Source organism: Phyllostomus hastatus, unplaced genomic scaffold (assembly GCF_019186645.2).
Source record: "Phyllostomus hastatus isolate PE091 unplaced genomic scaffold, TTU_PhHast_1.1 phas_scaffold_501, whole genome shotgun sequence".
Taxonomy (NCBI): Eukaryota; Metazoa; Chordata; class Mammalia; order Chiroptera; family Phyllostomidae; genus Phyllostomus; species Phyllostomus hastatus.
The window spans coordinates 8,116,361-8,136,309 of NW_025334033.1; the positions used below are offsets into that span (position 1 = coordinate 8,116,361).

Sequence of the window (19,949 nt, forward strand, 5' to 3'; positions counted from 1 at the left end):
ACAAGCCCCCTAACTTTAAAAAAGAAAGGTAGTACATACACACTAACACTGATAGAGTTTACTCTGTGACAGGCATCATGTTAAAACAGATCACCCCATTTGATCCTCACAATTGTCCCATGAGGTATATTATTGTCTCACTTGGATCCCCCTGAAAACAGAGCTTGCGACAAAGGCTTTATTAGGTACTGTTTTGGGGAGGTGACCCCTGACGGCATGAATGGAGGCTAGAGAAGCCCAGACAGGGAAAGAAGAGGAAGTCAATAAAGGGGTTCATTATGAGACACCATCGTGGGCAACAGGGACTTAATTCTGCTTGATCTCCTGAAATATGGACGAATGCCTCTCAGAATTGTCCAGCAGGACAGGAGGGAGGGACATCTACCCCCTGGTCCCGATGCCCCATCGATCATGGGTCACCCAGGAGCCAGGGAACTCTCACCGGGAAGAAGGCAGAGGAGCTAGGCCTCAAGTGCTCTCAGGGAAGAGAGCGGCTGCGGTCAGCCACGCCCACTGACCACATGGCCCGAATCAGAGGTGAAGTGTGTGAGCTGGGACAAAAGACTTCTGACACAGTGAGCATCCTCCCAACCCACAGAGAGGAAACCTCACCTGCTCAAGGTCATAAGGTTGGCCAGTGGTAGAACCAGGTCTCAAACATGGGCCATCTGGCCTCAGAGCCCACGGCCCTCGCTGTGTGCTGTCAACCCCAGCACGTGAATACGGATGTCGGCGGCACACCGCCCTCCCTGGGAGAGGGGGCGGTCTTCCCACCAACTCGCCTTAGAGCCCGTGTTTCCAGCATTCATTTAAACGTTGCATTTTCTCCTTTGAGAATTCATTTTTTTGCAACAATATAAGAAAATGCTCCTGCAATGTTGCATCTGTATTTATGAATTGAATGAACACCTTTCATTTGAGAGCATGTAGGAAGACAGGGATTCAGACAGTGTAAACCACTTGAGGGAAAAGAAAAAACAAAAAACACAAAGCTCATACAACCTTTTTTGAGTTCAGAAAAAGCTTTTCAATTTTTTATTAAAATGTAATTCTTCAAAGAGTATAGAAATACACCTGGCAATGACTGCTAGATGTCAACCATCTGCTTCAAACATACAGAAGAAACACCTACCAAATTCTGCCTCATCAGAATTTATTGTTGTACATATATATAGTCAGAACAACACCAAAGCAGCTACATTTGACAGATTCTTCTAAAGCAGACAGTTTTCTGACAGATTATGTTTCCCCTTGAGGAAAGTTGTAACACTTGTGAATGTTTTGAAAGATAAGCTTGAAGGACCACATTTTCACTGTCAGGGCAAGAAGCCAGAGGCGGCATGCACAAAGGGCCTGGGAGGCAGGAGGCACCGGGGAGGGTGTGGCCGTCCCGGTTTCTGCTGCGCGCACACAACACTTTGAGGAGACAAAGCACACAGGGGAAGGCATTCCCTCTGCAGGGGAAGGGTCTTGGGGTTTATTACCTTCAGGAATTACAAGACATCACACCCAGGTGAAGACAGGAAAAGAAGACTTCCTACACACAGCCTCAGCTTCCTCCAAAGGACAAGGACCAGTGGGTTAAAGGAAAGGCCGCGTGAGGACCGTGCCTTCGGGACGTGGAAGTGTGCGGCAAGAAGGCCTACTTCCCTTCAGGCTCACGCAAGGCACTGGACGGGCTCCCTCACTTACTACTAATGAAAACCAAACACCCTAGAGAGGAAAGCAGTGCTGGCACTGTCTGTACTCAGTACGAGTGAAGTGTCATCTGTGGTTTGAACTCGGCCTGGGGAAACACACACAGAGTGGCCCTGAACTGCCTGTGCAAGCCCACAGGGTCTAATCACTTGAGGGCACTGTCCCCTCTTCTATCCACTCTGGCTCTGGCTAAAACTTCACTGGGAAAGAGGAAGCAGAGAGCTCACCTGGGCTGTGTGTTGCCTTGGCATTTTACGGTGAGCTCTTTCTTCCTGTTCTGACCCTCCTTTGTGTCCAAAACGAGGGCAGACCACAGCTGCACAGGCTGGAAAGGAGACGGGCCAGCCTGTGTCTGGAGTCCTCCTCACAAGAGCCATTTTTGTCAGCCTTCTCCCACTCTTTTGGGCAGACTCACCTTTCCTCGTCAAGTCGTTTCAGCTTGACGTTTCCAGGGGACCCACTTTACACTAACTTTGCATTTTAAAATTACCTCTGAATTCCAAAAGGCTGCATGAGATAATTTTTTCAACATACTTCACTCCTCATGACGGCTCCCTAGCACCTTGCAGGTGAGATCACAGTGTGTGGACTTTCCAGTCTGTCTTTTCCACCTACGTTTCTCTCTCACTTGTTGAAGAAAGAAACAAAACATAATTTAAGGGGGAAAGACACAGTAAAGAGCTTGCAGTGTTTTCCAGCCAAAACGGCAGACATGTCTCTCTGAGGCCTGAGGGAGGCCCCGAGAACGTCAGGACGACCGAGGACAGGTCATCTCCCCCACCGCCAGGCCCATCAGACGGGGCAGAGGGCCATTCCTTATGCACGACCCAGTGAAGGGACGACAGCAGCAGGAGAAACTGCCAAACGTGTGAAAAAGCATCAAGTGCCAAACCTCTATCTTCCCTACAGATACAGATCGATGTTAAACAATTTTAATATGTTTGTCATAGTTAGGTCCATCAAATAGGCATTCTCTCTGTGGCCACACCACTCCACAGTTATCCTGGGTTTCCCTTGGAGTGGCCCTGTTCCCTCTGACCTCATGGACACTATCCTCTCTGTGTATTTTCTGCTGAACACAGAGAACTAAGATCCCTAGAAAAGATAAATGGGGTAACAACCCCAAAACCCAATCTATAATGCCCAACTTTTGTCTCCACAGAGAGGAATACAGGTTTTACTAAGGACATGGACCACTGAGAATAATATATATATATATATATACATGTGTATATGTATATATATACACACACTCCCTCAATAAAGAAGACATTTGATTTTGTGTAGATTTCCCTCTCACTCAGAAACAGGTGGCCCAGACAGGAAGTCAACCCATTCTGGGCAGCAGTGAAACCATACAAGTCACAGGGCCAGAGTGAAGGGTGGGCCAGAGTGAGGAAGCTCCCCGCTGCTTCCAGGGGCTTTCAATCTTCCCTAGGAATCCACCTTTGGAAAAACGCTCACTTTATTGTTTCTGCTCATCTTCCGCTCCACCCTGCCTACCTTGGGCATCTTTGTCTGGATCAGCTCTTCTGGGGTGTTGCCCAAGGGGGGAAGCAGTCGTTTTTTGCTGTTCCGAGTCTCTGAGAGCCACTGGGGAGGCAATTCAAAAGGACCAAAACCAAACTGCAGGGAATACTTGCCCGAGAACATCTCAGGTTCCACAGGGGCTGCTGGTGCCACCTGGGATATAGAGTCCACAGTCCCTGGAGTTGGCACAGAAGGTGCGAACTGTGGCCGCTGCTCGCCCTCCAGGCAGGTGCCAGGTATCTCCTTGGCCTGGAGGTCAGCAGAGCCAGTGTACTTGGCTTCGCTCTCTTCCTCATCCTCCCTGGGCTTAAAGATCTGCTGCTGCCCGATGTGGAACATCTCCAGGAGCTGGCTTCCCGAGCGCATGCTGGGCTCCAGGCTGGCATCAGGCAGCCCACTCCCTGTACTCACCACATTACGGCGACTGTACCGGTGGTGTAGCTGCACCAGGGTCCCTACCAAGCACTTGCGAACAGATTTATTCACAGTAAGAAAAAGCACAGGGTTCGCTAGCAGAGAGACTTTGGGCAGCCAAATGGCAGTGAGCAACAAGAAGACAGAAGTGTCAGGGACATTAAGCACAGTCTGGTAGATGACCAGGGTAGCGTACGGCACACTACATAAGATGAAGACCATCACCATTGAGAGCAGGGTGGCGTGCAGCTGGGCCTCCCGCTGGGAGGCATAGGGGATGGAGATGGTGTTCTGCGGGGTCCGCAGGGCTGCTATGATGACCTTCTTCTTCTGGCTAGCACTCAGGGCCCGTCGAATCAGTATCAAGAAGAGGAAGACTACGGCCACAGGCACGATGACCGTGGTGATGTTATAGATCAGAACATACACCAGGTGGCCCAAGGAGTTGCTCCAGACTTCGGTGCAGGTGGACATGGCATAGATGTCTGCCACATTGGTCACTGCAAACACTGGCACGCTGGCCACCACTGCATGGGCCCAAATGTACATCACCAGCTCACGGGACTTGGCATCAGATATTTTTCTCTCCAGCGGATAAAGAACTGAGTAGTACCTGCAAAATGCACACACAAAATTCATTTCACAGGAGAAAATAACGCTTTAAATTAGGGCAATCTATATTACCAAGAGTAGGAGACACTGAAAAAAGGGTCAAGTCCTTTTATTCTGCCTAAGAAAGAGGGAACCACTGGGGAAATTAGGTAGCCAGACCTTCAGTTTTGAGGACTTTGCTGTGCAATTCGTAACTGGCTTAATAATTATTGCCACCAGGATTAATCACAAAGAGTGTTCGCAATATAAGGGGTGTTTCCATTTGCTGTAAAGACATCTATTTTTCAATTTAATGGTAATTTGTAAAAAGACTTTCCATGCACTACAGAAGATTTAGGGCAAATTTCAAAGCCACTAACAGAAAGAAATTTGTCTGTATGCATTTCCAAAGCAGTATATGTATGGAGATATTAACTTTACAGCTGCTGGGGCAGAACCCAATATGAAGGACAGACTCTGACAAAGTCCTTCCACAAAATCTACTGACAAAATTTATGCCTGATTACCCTGGCCGGTGTGGCTCAAATGGTTGGAGCATTGTCCTGTAACAGAGGTTACAGGTTTGATCCCCGACTCCCCCACTGCCTCCTGGTCTGGACGCTACCATCCCAGGTCCGGGTGCAGATAGGAGGCAACCAATCAATGCTTCTCTCTCACACCAATGTTTCTCTCTCTCTGTTCTTCTCTCCCTCTCTCCGAAAGCATTGAAAAAAAATGTCCTCCGGTGAGGACAAACATTTTTTTTAATTATGCCTGCTCAATAGTTATTGTTCCAATGATAATCATTTAGTAACCCTAAGAGTAAAACAAGTAATAGGTCTGAAACGCCTGCATGATAAAACTTCTTTTTCTTCAAGCTTAACTTGATTATTCTATAACCACCTAATCAGAATTCCAAAAGGACCTTGTTTCTAAATCAGCAATGATTTGATGAAAATGAGTAGTTCTTCAGACCCTAGGGCCACCTCTGTCAGGAAAGGGCTGCCACTAGCCATCAGCGATACAGTGATTATCAGAGATTAGCTCTGCCTATTTCACTTTAGTCAGCTAATGCTGGAGTCACCCTACAACCCTATTAACATTCAGTCACACCAGGGGCCAGGTAAACACAGATGCTTTCCTGTCACAAGGATTTCTGAGCACCACCTATATGCCAGGCACTGGGTTACAAAGAAGAAAGGACATATAGGAATGTTTCTAAAGTTAATGAAGAAAAAGGCATGCAAACAATTATAAATGAGGAGATGATGGCTCTATTAGAGGTATGCACAGAGGTATGGGAAAGGGAGCACCTGGGAAAATGTCAAGAGAAGGTGGCACCATGGTGGAGCCTGGCAGGGGCCAGCTGGGGGAGAATGCTGCAGCTGGGGGAGACACGATGCAAACACAACAAGACCATGGATGATCGGAGGTGTGTGGAGCACGATGTGTTCTAGATCTCTTTCTGGGAGGGGGAAAAAGGAGAAAAAATGCAAAAGTTATGCATGCTCTCAATTTTATTTCTCTGAATATGATGAAGTTTTCTATAAGTACAACTCTATAAATACAATGTGATGGTCTGGCATCCACACATGAACACGTGCTCAGGAGCCCACTGTCTCTGATTTCTCTTTGCTAACTGGGATAATCAACCCAGGCTTCTGGTCATTTTTGCTCCTATTTATGTATTGGTAAATAGACTGCAACACAAGCATGCAGGCTCATTACAAATAATTCTGTTAGTGTGTACAGCTCTAGAAAATAATGCAGGAAGTGTATGGCCTCCCAATTAACTTGCTGATTCAGTGCCATGAAAACAAAACTCTGAGAAAGCAGTGAGAAAAAGGATCGTCTTCCCTTCATCTTCATGCACACCACACTTAAGCTTACAGGTAATCTGTATCTCTGAATAATAAAACCGGAACCTGCTGGCCTCATTTTTGTACTAAAAGGACTTGCTTACCCTTAAAAATAATAATGGCAAATATACAGTAGATTTTCTGATGGAATGAAAATAAGCGTTTCTTATTGTTAGCATATTTTCCCCTCTAAGCCCAAGTGCCTAGAAATAACTCACTGTTATTATTGCACTGATTCCAGGTATAACAGAAAGTGTTCAAAATAATGTGTTCCCCCTCCTGTTGAATCCTATTCTTAAAAAACTTCCAGGATTCATATCAGCATTTTTCACAACAGCCAAAAAATGGAAACAACCCAACTGTCCATCAGCTAGTAAATGGATAAACAAAATGTGGTAGAGCCATATAATGAACTATTATTATTCAGCAATAAACAAGAGTACGTTGTTATGAGGGTAGATCCTGAGAGTTCTCATTACAAAAAAATTCCTCTTTTTTTTGTATCTGTATGAGATGATGGATGTTAACTAAACTTATTGTGGCAATCATTTCACAATGCATGTAAGTCCTTTATGCTATACACCGTAAGCTTACACAGTGCTGTATGTCAATTATATCTCATTAAAACTTGAAGAAGAAAAGGAATGAAGTACTGATACATGTCACGACATAAATGAACCTTGAAAACATTATGCTGAGTTAAAGAATCCAGACATAAAAGAATACATACTGTATGATTCCACTTACATGAAAGGTCCAAAATCAGCAAACACACAGAGACAGAAAGTAGATTAGTGGTTGCCTAGGTCCAGTGGGTGGGAATGGAGAGTGAGTGTAATGAGCAGGAGGCTTCTTTCTAGGGTAATGAATTGATTCTAAAGTTCAATTGTGGTGATGGCTGCACAGCTCTATAAAGATACTAAAATTCATTGACTTGGACACCTAAAATGGGTCACTTATGTGATACATAGATTATATCCCAATGAAATGTTTAGAAAAACTTTCAGAAAATAAAAATCCACAATGTGGACTGAAGACTTAAACCCTCACTAAGCAGGTGGTACAGCTAAGGGGCAGCTGAAAGGACACCTGCCGTAAACACAGGCGGTCCAACACCAAATTCATCAGGGCACCCACCAGGATGCAATTTGACTTTTCATTGTATAGGGCAGTGCCGTGCAATGGCTCTCTCCAGATATTCCAAGGCCTCTTGTGGCTTCCAGAAGAGTCATGCAAAGTTACTGTAAAGCCCCCCATGGCAAACTGGCATCACATGGTGTACATTCAGCTGGCTGAAAGGATTTGAATGGTTCACATAATATTTTTAAATGCAAACTAAATGGAAACATTTGAAAATTATAGAATTCTAGATTTCTGATGTCTCTTCTAAGAAAACAGTCCTGCCCACTAAATCTAGATAGCCACAAAGCAACTATTATGTGCATCTGTTAAGTGACTGACCCCAATGAACACGAATGCAGACACAACCCCAGCCTGGCCCATGCATTTGTCACCTGCCTAGTCTGCCACTGTGGATGGTGAGTTTCTAGTGAGAAAATTCCAAAGAGCCAGAGTGGCTCATGGCAAGATCTGAATGTGCCAATCAGAAGCAAACCCTACAGAAAAAGAGGCAAATATTGGTGCAACCTATCCAAGCCCAGGCCACAAACAATTCATTTAACTTTTCCTTTCTGTTGAGGAAACTGAGACTCAAAAAAAGGCTAGGCCACTTTGCCCAATGCCACCCACCCAGAAAGCTATATAGGCAGGTTTCTGGTCCCAGGAATCCCTCTGTTAAGCCAGCAACTTCTCCTAGTATGCAAGGGCTTTGTGTGACTGTGCCCTCCATGTGGATGACCCTAGGCAGCTAATACACTCAGGGTTCTGGGCCTGAGACGCTGGAGTAACTCCACAAACTAGTTCCAAAATCCACACCCTCATAAGTGATTAAGGTATGAAGTATGTTTTGAATGGACATAGAGTTTAAAAAATCCAAATTCATCTAAAATGCAGTTGAACTTATCATAGGGTATAAAGTCAGAATAGCCAGTATTATCCCTTCAGAAACTTTTCCTCTCTGCAAATCTTGAAATCAAAAGTACTTGTGGACAGAAAATACTTTTCATTTCTTGTTTGTTTATTTAAGTCTATTCCCTAAAATTCATTATCTCAAATGCATTCAGGACATGCTAGCAACAAAGGGAAAAGGCAGGAAGCTGTTGATTACTGAGATCTTTACACTTAACTTTGATGAACCTGATCAAATTACACGTGACAGCAGTAGCTAAAATATAAAATTCATTCCAAATGAACATTCTCTTAAAGAGGATGGGAAGAGAAAACAACAACCAGGCCAATATGTGGCCTTGGAAATAAATCCTCCAAAGGGATTCTGGTATTATCTGGCCAGGTCCAAATGGATTATCTAATCATGTGTTAAATAACCACTGAATTGTTCTCTTGTTCTTCCCGGAATGTTTTCATCTTACATCAAAAAGCACTAACTGTGGAATTACCAATCAGATGAGCCAAACTATTGCAAATTGCAACACAAACACCACCAATTCCAACCACGCTGAAGCTCGACCGTGATCCAGCCACTCTGCTCCAGCATCCTCATGATGTGACCTACCGTGTCATATCTTTTCTCAATGGTCCTATTTTCTGTAGCTGCTGTTAAATCAACCTTGTGAGGCGTCTGTTCTGGCAATTCATTCTCTTTCTGTTTACCACAGGCTGACTAAGATGTGGAATAATGACTATTTCCCACTTGCTTCGTGATGCTAATATTTCAATACACTTAAAAAAAATCAAGCCCCTGGCACTTGATCTTACCTGTCCAAGGCAATGGCAGGGAAACTAAGAATAGTCACAGAGCAGAAGACTTTGTGCAAAAATTTGACGACTTTGCAGAAGAGCATGGTGTAGATCCACCAGCAACAGTGAGGACTGGTGCTGAGGACGATGTCGAAGGGCACACAGACCAGGCTGGCACAGATCCCCGAGCAGGCCAGGTTTTTAATGAACCTGTTGGTGACAGATTTGAACACGGTTGTGCGGCAAGTTGACCATAACACCATGAAGTTTCCTGGCCAGATATGCAAAATAAATAAATAAAAATAAATTTTAAATAAAAAGAAAGAAGACAAAAAAAGGGAAAATATAGGTTAAAAAAGACTGAAAAACTATATTTCAGAGTTGATTTCAAAGAATTTAATTTAAATACATATTATATTGTCTATTTATGTGAAATTATTAAATCACTTATGTACATCTCAAAAAGTCTAGAAGAATTTTTAGTTACTTCATTTAGGTATATCCTGTGCTGCCCTTCATAGGCCTTATCATTATTATGAATGTGTTTACTAGTGTTATGATGCTTGATAAACAACTTGTTGGGTGTTACTTCATCTCAGGCAGTCTACTCCCACAAAGTTTGCAAATGACTTCCACGTTGACAAACTGCAGCAGAAATAGGACGCAAGCCACAAGTGCAATTTTAAATTTTCTAGTAGCCGTATTTTTAAAAATTAAAAAGCAGCTGAAATTTTAAGAGTGTGTTTTATTTAACCCAATATATCCCAAATATTATCATTTCAACATGTAATCATTACTATAAAAAGTAATAATGAAATAGTTTCATTCTTGTTTTTGTACTCAGTCTTGAAGTCTGGTGTGCATTTTTTAATTGAAATATAGTTGACATATATCATTGGATTAGTTTTAGATATACATGGTGTGCATTTTGTTTTATACTTGTAGCACATTTAAATTTGCACTAGTCATATTTCAAGTGGAATTCATTGGCTCAATAGCCAATATGCAGCCAGTGGCTACTAAATCCAGGATTGTGCGGTTCTAGACCTCTAACAGAAATGACACATTTGACTAGCTCTCTTTGAGCATTCTCCTTTCATGGCTTCTGCAGACCTACAGCCCCGATTTCCCTCCTCCCTTCCCACCTCCCCTTGTCGAGGCCACTCCTCTCTTTACCAGGCCCTCATCCACCCTCTCTCTGCAGCCTCTTCCTAGATTAGATCATCCGTTCGGATGGCTCTCTATTGGAATGCTGGTGACTCCCACATTCTTGTCCCAAACCAGGCCTCTCAACTCCAAACTTCTGTTTCCAAACATCTGATTCCCCACCTTTCTAAGTCTGTTACCCATTCCCTTGGTCCTCAACAGCCTGGGTGATCTAGGTGCCTACCCACCTAATCTCCCTTGTCTCTTCTTCCCCTGGCTCACTGGGCACCGGCCACCCTGGCCTCTTTTCCCTTTAAACAGGATCAAGGTTGATCCTTTCTCAGTGCCTCTGCACAAGATTTTTATACTGCCTAACATGTTCCTCATCTGTCTGGTTTCTTTTTAATTTAAGTCTTAATGTAATTGCTGCCTCCTCAAAGAAGACCTTCTCTAACCATCTTTCTACTTTAAATACTCACTGCTCCTCCCTCCATTAAAGTCTATTATAACATCCTACTATGGCCTTTATAGCCCCAATCATAATTATTAATTTATTTACTTGTTTCCCTCCATTTCATGAGGGTAAAAACCATGTCAATGTTGCTCACTGTTATAAATCCACTGCCTTGCTCGGTATCTGACACACGACAGGCATTCTATAAATAACTGTTGAATAAATGAATTTGTAAGATAAGGGGACAAACAGTAATCAAAAGTCCCTGCAGTAAGATGACCCCTTGTGTAGTGGTACATCATGTGAGGATGCTGTAAGCCAGGAGTTTCCCAAACCTTACTGTGCATCAGAATTACTACACCAGACATTGTGAATCACAGTTAATAGATATGGAACTGGGAACCTGAATTTGCAACAAGCACCCCAAATACATTTGGGCAGTTGGCCCCCAAACTGAAGTTTCAGAAACACTTCCTCTAAACAGAACCTATACCATCACCACCCACCACCCTAGAGGATCTCAGAAAATAAGCCTTCAGGTATGTAGGGCAGCCTGCCCTACTGGTGGAGTTTTTACCTGGTGAGGGAGCCAGATCCATTCAGCCAATTAGTCATGACTCAAGGACACTGCTGCCTCCTGTGTACACACCCAGAGAAGGCCCTCCAATGAACCGAGCCAACAGCTCAGACTCACTCAGAGGGGGTGTGATGGCACCGGGGCAGGGGAAGCAGGGCTCAAGGCTGTAGCTGGTCACCACAAGGCGCTGCCTCAGCACCTCAGATGTGGACATAACTGACTGTCAAGGGTCTCTCTTCAAACACAATATTCTATAGCTGCCTCTTCTCTGCCTAACAAAGTAGTAAAAATAGCCACTGTATTTGGGAAATAGGCCAGCTGTTTCTAGGAAATTTTCTACCAAACTTTCCTTACATTAGCAGCTATCTGGCTGAGACAAAACCAGTTATGTGAACATATATGTACACACACTTACTCAGTGGAAGAACTGTTCATACTAACACCACCACCTCCGGCCCCTCCAGCTTTCCTGTCACCAAGGTGACAGACTGAGCAATAAAAATGTATTTGAGGTTCTGTTGACTTGGGGGATTCTTTTTCCCCCACTGAAGCAAAGATTAGATAGAATCTGGCTGGAGCACCTTCCCTCGTGTCAGTTCACTTCTGGACTTAACTTCTGGTAACCATCTAAAAACAAAATAGCCTACTTAAAGAAACCTGCCATGAAGAATGTGTACATGTCACAGTCTCTTCAGCTGACAAAATCAGGGGTGTCTCCAATCCACTGGGAGACTTCCCAGAAAGACAATTTTTCTTCGCTATAAATCAAAACCTATAGGCGTTTCTTTTTGTTTCATCACTGTCAATCTCTATAGTTCAGTAGGCTGTACTGAACAAAATATTTTGAGTATCCAAAGAAACAGAAAAATTCATCTCGAAGGAGGGAACAGGCTGTAGGCCAGGGTCTCTCATGCACACAGCAGGTTCTGTTGAACTTAAATTGACTTCCGTCATTACCCTCATACTCTACTCTCCCAGCTTTCCCTCCCCATCTCTATGATGTCAGGTGTAACTTCTCATTGCTTTAAAAAAAATCATACATTTTATTAGGATGTCCACACTGTGAATAAGGAAACTTGTTTTCATTAGTAATTATTGAAATATCTGAGATTCCTATAATCACATTTTATCTCCATTTATTTATAAAACTCTAAATGGCACCTAGAACCTAATCCCTTTTGCTATTAAGACCCTGAAATACTGACTTCTGGCCAAGATGGAGGCATAGGCAAATAAGGCTTGCCTCTTCGCACAACCACAGCAAAGATTACAACTAAATTACAAAACAACTCTCACCCAGAATAGTCAAGAACCTGAAGTTAAAGAAGGCTATGCTCTTTCCATTCTCTAAACCACCCCTCTCTCTTGTCACTTAAAAATGGATTCATTTGACTCTAAGAACCTGAATTAGACCCAACTATCAGGAGAGGAGCACCCACACTCAATATCTGATTAGCCACACACAAAAAAGGTATGTGTCTGTACATATACACATGTAAACATGTGAGCATACACATACACACACACAAATACACACATAACAAAACAAGACAACCATACGTCTGATCATTCAATCTCATTAGCACTTTATATTCTCCTTAGTTTTACAAGGCACTGAGAATAACTCAGTATGTATTTTAAGTAACACAGTAATCAACACTAATCAACCTCAAGATACTTTTTATTTCTGAGATTATGTTCTAAATCATCTAATCCCCCTTAGAAATGATTCAAGTTCTTCCCATTCTTCCTCGCTTTACATGCCCATCACATTTTCTAATGCTGGATTCCATGGCAGTAGTCCATGCTGGAGCTGTGGGCAGGGCAGCCCGGTTGGGGCACACTCACAGCACACAAAGCCAAAAGGGGAACGAGAGGGAGAGGGTGATGGTGTTGGTACCAATCTGCTCTCCTGGGGCTGCTATTACTCTATCACTCCTCCTAATCTAAAATACAAATAACTATTTCTCCTTACACAATACACTTGGTATTCAAAGATGATTGATGTTGAAGACAGAGACACTTTAATTAATTAACACCAAATTACAGAAAGTGTCTGACAGAACTTGAGGAGCTAACCAGGCAACTTTTTCCCAACTAAATTTGCCTCTGGAAATTTTTTTCCTGATTATTTATTTATTTATTTTTAGAGAGAGGAGAAAGGAGGGAGAAAGCGAAGGAAAGAAATGTCAATGTGTGGTTGCCTCCTGCACCCCCTACTATGGACCTGGCCAGCAACCCGGGCACATGCCCTGACCCGGAATCAAAGCCGTGACCCTTTGGTTCGAAGGCTGGTGCTCAATCCACTGAACCACACCAGCCAGAGCTGACCCTGGAAAATTTTGACCGTAACTGTTTTTTTTTCCAACTGGTTCATAGGCTATGCATCTTTGAGAGCAACAATCCTGGTGTGTTAAAAAGACTAATAACCAAAATGAAATATTCCAAAAGTGCCTTGGAAAGTAGAGTGCCTCTGAGAATCCTCCTGAGAAAATAGATACATGACCCTTTAAAAACTAGCCACTTCCCCAGAGACTTAAAGCAGTTTTTAAAAAATTAATGGTCATGTTTTCACAGAAAGATAAACATATACCCCAGAACATTCTAAAAAGTGAAATCTGAAAAAAATCAAAAGCAAACTAGAGGTAATATTACATTATAAGGAAAACCCTAAGAACTCAGACTGTGTCAAGAGGGAAGCCAAAGTAAATTAACAAGAATCAGAAAGACTACGGAGACTTTTACACTCAGCAAACACCACGTGAGACAAGAGGAAACTCTACACAAGTTAGGTGATACCAATTCCATAACAGAAGAAAAAAACAGAAAACTACTTTGTGTAGAATGGAATGCTAAATTTCTTCTTTCCTTTAGATTACAAGCAAAAAAGTAACCAAGAACAAGGTCTCCTGGGTTAAAACCATTATGTAAAATGAATGTTAGAAAATGCTTTTAATTAATCTGCCAGATAATTAAAAGTCATAGGAATAACTTTAGCCTTTTTTTTAATCCTCACCAAGGATATGTTTATTGATTTCAGAGAGAGAGGAAGGGAGAGGGAGAGAAAGAGAAACATCAACCAGTTGCTTCCCAGAAGCACCCCAACCAGGGATCGAACCCACAACCTAGGTATGTGCCCTGACCAGAGACCAAACCCACAACCTTTTGGTGTTCAGGAGGACAATCCAACCAACTGAGCCACCTGACCAGGGCTAGCCTATCTATGTCTTTATATTAAAAGTGGCTTTCTGGCAGGTTCTCTTACATCAACTGCCTAAGACTCGCACTGTAGGAAGCAATTTCTCTTCTTCCTCTCTGCTACCCACTTGGCAACCGCAAAACAGCAACCATGCATGAGTGTATCTCCACCCACGCTGGCCTGGCTGGTGTCCAGATCAGCAATGCCTGCTAGGAGTTCTACTGCCTAGAACATGGCATCCAGCCCGATGGCCAGACACCAAGTGACAAGACCACTGGTGGAGGAGATGACTCCTTCAACACCCTCTTCAGTGAGACAGCGCTGGCAAGCATGTGCCCAGGGCAGTGTTTGTAGACCTGGAACCCAGTCACTGATGAAGTTCGCACTGGTACCTACCACCAGCTCTTCTACCCTGAGCAGCTGATCACAGGAAAGGAAGATGCTGCCAATAACTATGCCCGTGGACACTACACCATTTGCAAGGAGATCATTGACCTCTTCCTGGACCAAATTCGGAAACTGGTTGACCAGTGCATAGGTCTTCAGGGCTTCTTGGTTTTCCACAGCTTTGGTGAGGGAACTGATTCCAGGTTCACCTCCCTGCTGATGGAGCATCTTTCTGTCAATCATGGCAAGAAGTCTAGGTTGGTGTTTTCCATTTACCCAAGTCCCAGGTTTCCACAGCTGTAGTGGAGTCCTACAACTCCATCCTCACCACCCTGGAGCACTTTTATTGTGCCTTCATGGTTAACAACAAGGCCATCTACAACATCTGTCACAGAAACCTTGATATCGAGCACCCAACCTATACTAACTTGAATAGGCTGATAGGCTAAATTGTGTCCTCCATCACTGCTTCCCTCAGGTTTGATGGAGCCCTCAATGTTGATATGACAGAATTGCAGACCAACCTGGTGCCCCATCCCTGCATCCTCATCCCTCTGGCTACATAATGCCCCTGTCATCTCTGCTGAGAAAGCCTACCACAAACAGCTTTCTGTAGCAGAGATCTCCAATGCATGCTTTGAGCCAGCAAACCAGATGGTGAAGCGTGACCCTCACTACGGTAAATACATGGCTTGCTGCCTGTTGTACCGTGGTGACATGGTTCCCAAAGATGTCAATGCTGCCATTGCCACCGTCAAGACCAAACGTACCATCCAGTGTATGGACTGGTACCTCACTGGCTTCAAAGTTGGCATGAATTACCAGCCTCCCACTGTGGTGCCTGGTGGAGACCTGGCCGAAGCACAGCGAGCTGTGTGCATGCTGAGCAGCACCACAGCTATTGCCCAGGCCTGGGCTCGCCTGGACCACAAGTTTGACCTGATGTACGCCAAGCATGCCTGTGTCCACGGGTATGTGGGTGAGGGCATGGAGGAAGGAGTTTTCTAAGGCCTATGAGGACACGGTTGCCCTAGAAGGATTATGAGATTGGTAGGGATTCTATTGAAGGAGAGGGTGAGGAAGGAGAGGAATACTGAGGTTAAAATGTCACAATGGTGCTGCTTTTACAAGGAAGCTTACTCTGTTTTAAACATTGAAAAGTTGTGGTCTGTTTAGTTAATTTGTATGTAGCAGTGTAATCTCATATACAATTACTGGCCTCTGTGCTTTAAAACACGACATTCATTAGAGACCCAACCAGTTCATTTTTCTGATGGGTCTGAATAAAGTATTCCCTGTCTTAAAGGAAAAAAAAGTGGCTTTCTTATGCTTGTGTAGTTGGCTTTTGCTTTTTTAACTGATCTGAACTCTGTCTTTTAATTGGTATATTTAGATCATTTACATTTCATGTAAGTATCGATATGGTTGAGTAAAATCTACCATCTTGCTAGTTGCTTCCTATTTGTCCCATCTGTTCTTTGTTCCTTTTTCCTCTTTCTCTCCATGATTTTGGATTAGTTTTTAGAATACTGTCCTATCTTCACTATTGGTTTATTATTTATACTTTTTAATTTTTTAGTGGTTTCCCTATGATTACTACATACATCTTTAATTACTCACAGTCTACTTTAAAGTTCTATGAACCTACTTCACATGTAGTACAACAATCCTTATAATAGTATATTCCTAATTCCTCCCTCCTAACCTTGGCATTTCCATTGTCACATTTTACTTTTACACAAATTACAAAACAAAATACACTGCTGAAATTTTTATTTTCTGCAGTCAATTAACTTTTTAAAAAAAACTTTAAAAAAGTCTTTTATATTTATCTTCATTTTAACAGATATCTGGAGATCTATATCTCTTTGAGTTTATCCAAGTTTCTGTCTGGTACCATATTCCTTGTGCCTAAAGAATTTCCATTAGTATCTCCTGTAGTGTAGGTCTGCTACTAATTAATTCTCTCAAAGTCTGTCTGAAAATGTCTCCCTTTTTCTCATTTTTGAATGACATTTTTGCTGGGTATAATTATTTTAGTCGAGAGGGTTTTTTCCCCCAGTACTTGAATGATGACACTTTATTGTCTCCTGGATTTCATAGTTTCTGATAACATGTTTGCTATAAATCCTACCTTTGTTCTTCTGTATGTAATGTATCTTTTTTCTCTACCTTCAACATTTTCTTTCTCTTTGTTTTTTAGCAGTTAGAATGTGATATGTTGAGGTAGGGTGTGTGTGTTACCTGACTACGGTACTCTATCTTCCTGGGTCTATGGCTTGGTATCTTTAATTAATTTTGGATAATTCCTGACCAATATCTCTTCAAATATTTCTCTGCCCCATTCTCTTTCTGTCTTCTCATTCTTGGGTTCAAAATACATATAGTATATGTGGTAGGTAAAATAATGCCCCACCACCAAATATGTCCATATCCTAATTCCTGGAAATCATGAATATGTTAGGTTATAACGCAAAGAGAAATTAAGGCTCCTAATCAGCTGACCTTAAAATAGGAAGATTATGCTGGACTATCATAGTTTTTTAAAAATTCTCTATCTGATCATTTCTATATCGGGGTCATATCTGAGTTGGGATCTTTGATTGTTTTGTCTTTTGACACCAAGTTGTTTTCCATTGTGTTTTAGTGTGTCTCATAATTTTAGGTTGAAAACACAATAACATCTTTAGAAGAGCAGATACTATTAAGCAGTACTTACAGGACATTGGGGTAGACATACACACACAAACACCGACACATAGAAATGCTACTTAGGTCAGATTCCAGATCCCAGACTGTAAGTCAGCAACTTCATTTAGTAGTCCCATAAATATTCACAGGACTTCACACAGGCAAGAAACAAGAAATAACATGTTTAATAATTTTTAAAATGGGAGAACAGGAAAAGAAGATAAAAGAAAAAAGGGCAACAGGGCACTAAGAAGTATAAAAAGTTTTTGTGAGGTAGACACCTTCCATGACTATACCATCCCACAGATCTCTGGTTCCTAAACCTGCATGGTTAGCAAGATCCTCTGGGAGGAATTTACAATACAGATTCCTAGTCCTCAACCCAATTGAATCAGAACCCTAGAGGGCCTGGGAGCCTTTATATTTGAGTTCAGTAGGAAATTGTGATGACCAGCCAGTACTGAGAACCTCAATGTATTAATATATTTTCAAACATAGAAAGAGCCCTCCCAGTATTTTTTTAAAAGATTCTATTTATTTATTTTTAGAAAGAGGGGAAGGGATGGAGAAAGAGAGGGAGAGAAACATTGATGTAAGAGAGAAGCATCAGTTTGTTGCCGCTCATATGCACCCCAACCAGGGACCAAACCTGCAACCAGGCATGTGCCCTGACCGGGAATGAAACCAGCAACTTTTTGCTCTGTGGGACAATGTCCAGCCAACTGAGCCACAGTGGTCAGAGCAAGCCCTCCCAATACTGAAGGAAAAACACAATAGACACACTAACTGTAATTATAGTCTCCATAGAGCCACAAGGAAATCCTTTTCTGGTCAAAGAACAGTGCTGAACGGCTGCTCAGCTTCTCAACATGGCCTGCAGACACAAGATCGGCTACAGCTACAGAAATAGCTTTTCCTATTCCCATTTGAAATAGCAAAAAGAAAAATAAAATATCTAGGAATAAACCTAACCAAAGAGGTAAAAGACCTGTATTCAGAAAACTACACAACACTGAAGAAAGAAATCAAGGAAGACACAAACAAATGGAAACATATACCGTGTTCATGGATTGGAAGAATTAGTATCATCAAAATGTCCATACTACACAAAGCAATTTACACATTCAATGCAATTCCTATTAAAGTACCAATGGCATATTTCACAGGCATAGAACAAACACTTCAAAAATTTATGTGGAATTATAAACGACCCCAAATAGCTGCTGCAATTTTGAGAAAGAAGAGTAAAGTAGGAGGGATCACAATACCCGACACTAAACTATATTACAAGGCTACTGTAATCAAAATAGCCTGGTACTGGCATAAAAACAGGCACATAGACCAATGGAACAGAACAGAGAGCCCGGAAATAAGCCCAAGTCTCTATGGTCAATTAATATTTGACAAAGGAGGCAGCAACATAAATAAAATGGAGTAAAAATAGCCTCTTCAACAAATGGTGTTGGGAGAACTGGACAGCCACGTGCAAAAAAATGAAACTTGAGCACCAACTTACACCACATACAAAAATAAATTCAAGGTGGATAAAAGACTTAAATATAAAACATGACACCATTAAAATCCTAGAGGAGAACGTAGGTAGGAAAATCTCAGATATTTCACGAAGAAACTTTTTTACTGACGTGTCCCCTAGGGCAAGGGACATAAAGGAAAGAATAAACAAATGGGACCTCATCAAAATTAAAAGCTTCTGCACAGCTAAAGAAAACAGTATCAAAATTAAAAGAGAACCAACTGTATGAGAAAACATATTTGCCAATGACACCTCAGACAAGGGTTTAATCTCCAAAATATATAGAGAACTTACACGACTGCACCCTAAGAAGACAAGGAATCCAATTAAAAAATGGGCAAAGGACTTGAACAGACACTTCTCCAAGGAGGACATACAGAAAATCCAAAGACACATGAAACCATGTTCAATATCGCTAGCTATCAGAGAGATGCAAATTAAAACCACAATGAGATACCACTTCACACCAGACAGAATGGCCATCATAAACAAAGCAACAAACAACAAGTGTTGGAGAGGTTGTGGAGAAAAGGGGACCCTAGTGCACTGCTGGTGGGACTGCAGACTGGTACAACCACTATGGAAAGCAGTATGGAACTTCCTCAAAAAACTAAAAATGGATCTGCCTTTTGACCCTGCAATTCCACTGCTGGGACTCTATCCTAAGAATACTAAAACACCAATTCAAAAGAACCTATGCATCCCAATGTTCACAGCAGCACAATTTACAATAACTAGATGCTGGAAGCAACCAAGACGCCCATCAGTAAATGAATGGATCAAAAAACTATGGTACATTTACACAATGGAATTCTATGCAGCAGAAAGAAAGAAGGAGCTCCTACCCTTTGCAGCAGCTTGGATGGAGCTGGAAAACATTATGCTAAGCAAAACAAGCCAGGCAGTGAAAGATAAATACCATATGATCTCACCTTTAACAGGAACCTAAATAACAAAACAAAGAAACAAGCAAAATATAACCAAAGACACTGAAATAGAGGACAGGCTGATGGTGACCGGAGGGGGAGAAGAGGGAATTTAAGGGGACAGTG

General features: G+C 42.4%; 1 protein-coding gene and 1 pseudogene across 1 annotated transcript in view; one reads left to right on the forward strand and one right to left on the reverse strand.

Annotated features, from left to right (window-relative positions):
* Positions 1-1,022: 1,022 nt before the first annotated feature.
* The window catches only part of GPR176 (G protein-coupled receptor 176), an 89,544-nt gene continuing 70,617 nt past the window's right edge, over positions 1,023-19,949 (reverse strand). Inside the window, exons 2-3 of the mRNA XM_045823735.1 lie at positions 8,928-9,180; positions 1,023-4,255 (exon numbers count right to left, since the gene is read on the reverse strand). Of these exons, the coding sequence (XP_045679691.1) occupies positions 3,133-4,255; positions 8,928-9,180 (1,376 nt within the window). The 3' untranslated portion in view covers positions 1,023-3,132. The remainder of the gene's footprint in view (positions 4,256-8,927; positions 9,181-19,949) is intronic.
* Positions 14,436-15,769, forward strand: LOC123808852 (annotated as a pseudogene).